Source organism: Medicago truncatula, chromosome 8, assembly GCF_003473485.1.
Source record: "Medicago truncatula cultivar Jemalong A17 chromosome 8, MtrunA17r5.0-ANR, whole genome shotgun sequence".
Lineage (NCBI taxonomy): Eukaryota > Viridiplantae > Streptophyta > Magnoliopsida > Fabales > Fabaceae > Medicago > Medicago truncatula.
This window is the reverse complement of record NC_053049.1, coordinates 1,853,195-1,856,341: the sequence shown is the minus strand read 5'-3', so window position 1 is coordinate 1,856,341 and position 3,147 is coordinate 1,853,195. Positions and strand designations below refer to the sequence as shown.

Below are 3,147 nucleotides of genomic sequence, written 5' to 3'. Positions count from 1 at the left end.
CCCCTTAATGTTCTTTTTCTAGAGATATAGCATTGCTTTACAAAATTGTTTTTGGAAGTATTACTTTGATTAACATGTTGAAGTTTCAGGTCTATTTATGATCAGATGGACATTTTGAATAAATATATTGTTTATATAAAAAATTTAAGAGATCGTGTTTATACAAGTTGGAATTTAAATTTTATGCATTTTTTTAATAATTCTCTCGTTTAATTTATTCATAAAAAAGGAATATTTTTTATTTTTTATTTGAAAAGTAAATCGCGTTAACACATTTTTAGGGAAAATCAAATTAACATTGACCGAAATTGAGCATAACATAGATTGGTTTCATAATAAATCCTAAAAATCTAAATATTTAAGGATACTCTACAGACACAATATGAGCTAAAATCCTTAACTAACTTCGATTGATTTCTTTAAAGAAATGTTAAAACTCACATGATTTTCTACATTAATATGTTATTGTACTCACGCGATTTCAATCGTCTATTCTTAATCATACAATTCATATTATGAGTTTACATATCATAAATCTAAACATACAAGTCAAAATATACACAATCATATCATATCAAAATTGAATGGTTCATATCAACACCAATATTATAAATGCACAATTGCACATAATTTATTTCCTCAAAGTCATGGTCTCCCACCTTTTTGCTTAAAGCATACTGAAGTGAGCCCCATATATATAAATTATTGAAATCATACATGTTTCTAAAGTAGACAAAGATATATTGATTTGTTTGGGTTTGAATCCCAATGTACATGTTTGGAATATTATCCATCTAACGGTAGAAATTAAAAGTTCCACATTTGAGTGTATGTTTCTTGTCCGGAATTCTTAGATGATTGGTCTAGTTAAAGCTAGAAGCCATCTTTGAATTGGGCAGACACATAACCTCCTAGCTAGAGTTCTCTCAATTTTTCTTTGGATGGAAAATTTGTGGGAAAATTGGATTTCTTCTTTGGTAATGAGACACACATTAGTTTGATTATTTTATACAATCTTATTTTATTGTAAGAATAAGATATGATATAATGATTAATTTGTACATATAATATGTTTACTTTTCCATGTTATAGGAAATGGGTGGTGACAAATCTCCCTCATTGGATGAAGACAAGTTTCAACTAAAGAATATGCAACAATCATGTTTCTCTTTTGAGGGTGATAATTCTATTTCTCAATCTTCAACCATACAATATATCAATAATAATATTTTTGATAATGTTTGTGTCATCCCCACAATTCAAGAGAACATTCTCAAGAGTAGCAATAGTTCCAACTCTCTCATTTCTCAAGAATATAATTGTCCTACTAATTCACAACAAATAGCACCTTCTCAATACATTTTGTCATTTGAAAACTCAATTATGAAACCTTCCCCTAATAGTGCCACATTTTCTTCTATTATGGTCCCAAAAACAACCTTGAACAACAATATTGTGAGTGAATTACCAAAGACAATTAAGAAAAGAACCAAGAATCTTAGAAGCTCTTCAGAGATACAAGATCACATTATGGCTGAGAGAAAAAGGAGACAAGTTCTTAGTGAGAGGTTCATAGCACTATCTGCCACTATACCTGGATTGAAGAAGGTTAGTTAATTTCTTATATTAAACCCACAATATCATAGATAAATCAAAGATTCATCATAATCAAGTCACAAGTGTTCAATAATTTATTTCTTATAAAACTTTTGAAGTTATTTCAATATATTTTAGTAATATTTTCTTCCTTTCAATTAGTTTTATAAACTTTCTTTTTGTTCAATGGTAGCAAGGAGGTGCCAACTATAAATTCATGTTTGAGTGGTTTCTATGAAGTTTTGCTTGATACAACTATAAGGTAAAAATGAAGTTTATAAAACTAATTAAAATAAGAAAATTAGAATAGGTATCGAAAGAATTTAGGAAATTATATAAGAAATAAATTTCAGTTATAAACATTAAATTTGTGAGATTATTAATTCTATGATTTGAAGTTGAATGTTATAGCATTCAATGCATCTAGCTAGCTAGTCATGACTCAAGACAGAGACGTTTAACGAACCGAAATCATGTCACTGAAACCTTGATCAATGAATGTGGTGATAAAATTTACTAATTTTAAATGAATTTTATTTTGAACAAGATAAAATGTAATAATATATTAAAAACCGATAAAGAAATCTTAATATGCGTAAAGATAATTAGTATGCATAAAGTGAGTTAAATGTAAAATTATTTTTTTATTTTTTTTACTGCAAATGTAAAGAGGGGTTTTTTTTTTTTTTGAGAGAAAATGTAAAGTGGTTTATATTTAGATAAATTTATATGTAAGTGAGTTAAACAAAAATTTGGGTTAAATATCAATCGTAGATGTAAAAGTGCTCTAAATTTTAGAAAAGCTTTAAAATCAATTTTGGTTGTGTTTGAAACCACAGCGTCTTGTCACTTGACGCATTTTTTTAACTTTTGAGTTTCTATTAACTTTTTGAGTAGTGATACATAGACCACCTTAGGTGGCATGTATCACTTGTACACCCACACACAATTTTGACAAGTGTCCTTGTGGTCTCCCCACACATAAAAAAAACTCACATGTATTGTCTCTCATACACTCTCACATGAAATGGTACAATGTGTGTATGAAAAAAAGTGTGTACACGAAACATTATCCTAACTTTTTACAGGAAAACAAAAGTTTTCAATGGTACTCTTTTTTTCTTTAAGGATCCAATGGTACATTTTAAAAGCAAAATCAAGTCTACTTAAAAATATTTAAATATGTCAAAATCAATTTCATACATTTAATATTAATCTTACTAATTTCAAAAGTGAAACCAATCAATCATACACAATGTCATTGATGCACTATACACATTACTAATGTGTTAAGAACCACTTTTTTTTTTTTTTCTTTTAAAAAAAGAAAGCACAAAACCTATCCCATTACAAGGGAACTGAGGTCTGGTGTTAGAAAAAGGTTTGCAAAGAACCTCAATTTTAACAAAGCGTCACTTTCATGCACATACACCACACATCACATGTTCTGAAAAAGTTACCAAAAAAAACATATTCTGAAAAGGTCGAAGAATGTACTTACTTCCCTTTCACCATTATGACAAATTGCTAATTGCCATGTGCTAGCATATA

The 3,147-nt window shown here is 28.3% G+C and overlaps 1 protein-coding gene across 1 annotated transcript; it reads left to right on the top strand.

Moving 5' to 3' along the window:
- Positions 1–690: 690 nt before the first annotated feature.
- Positions 691–2,481, top strand: LOC120577300 (transcription factor bHLH18). The gene is made up of 3 exons (XM_039828423.1): positions 691–977; positions 1,093–1,608; positions 1,790–2,481. The coding sequence occupies exons 1-3, from the start codon at positions 942–944 to the stop codon at positions 1,832–1,834; spliced, it is 597 nt and encodes a 198-aa protein (XP_039684357.1). The 5' UTR covers positions 691–941; the 3' UTR covers positions 1,835–2,481.
- Positions 2,482–3,147: the final 666 nt, after the last annotated feature.

Coding starts and splice junctions, on each gene's coding strand:
- LOC120577300 (XM_039828423.1), top strand. CDS start 942: ATGGAAAATTTGTGGGAAAATTGGATTTCTTCTTTG. Junction 978..1,092: donor AAAATTGGATTTCTTCTTTG/GTAATGAGACAC, acceptor TCCATGTTATAG/GAAATGGGTGGTGACAAATC. Junction 1,609..1,789: donor CTATACCTGGATTGAAGAAG/GTTAGTTAATTT, acceptor GTTCAATGGTAG/CAAGGAGGTGCCAACTATAA.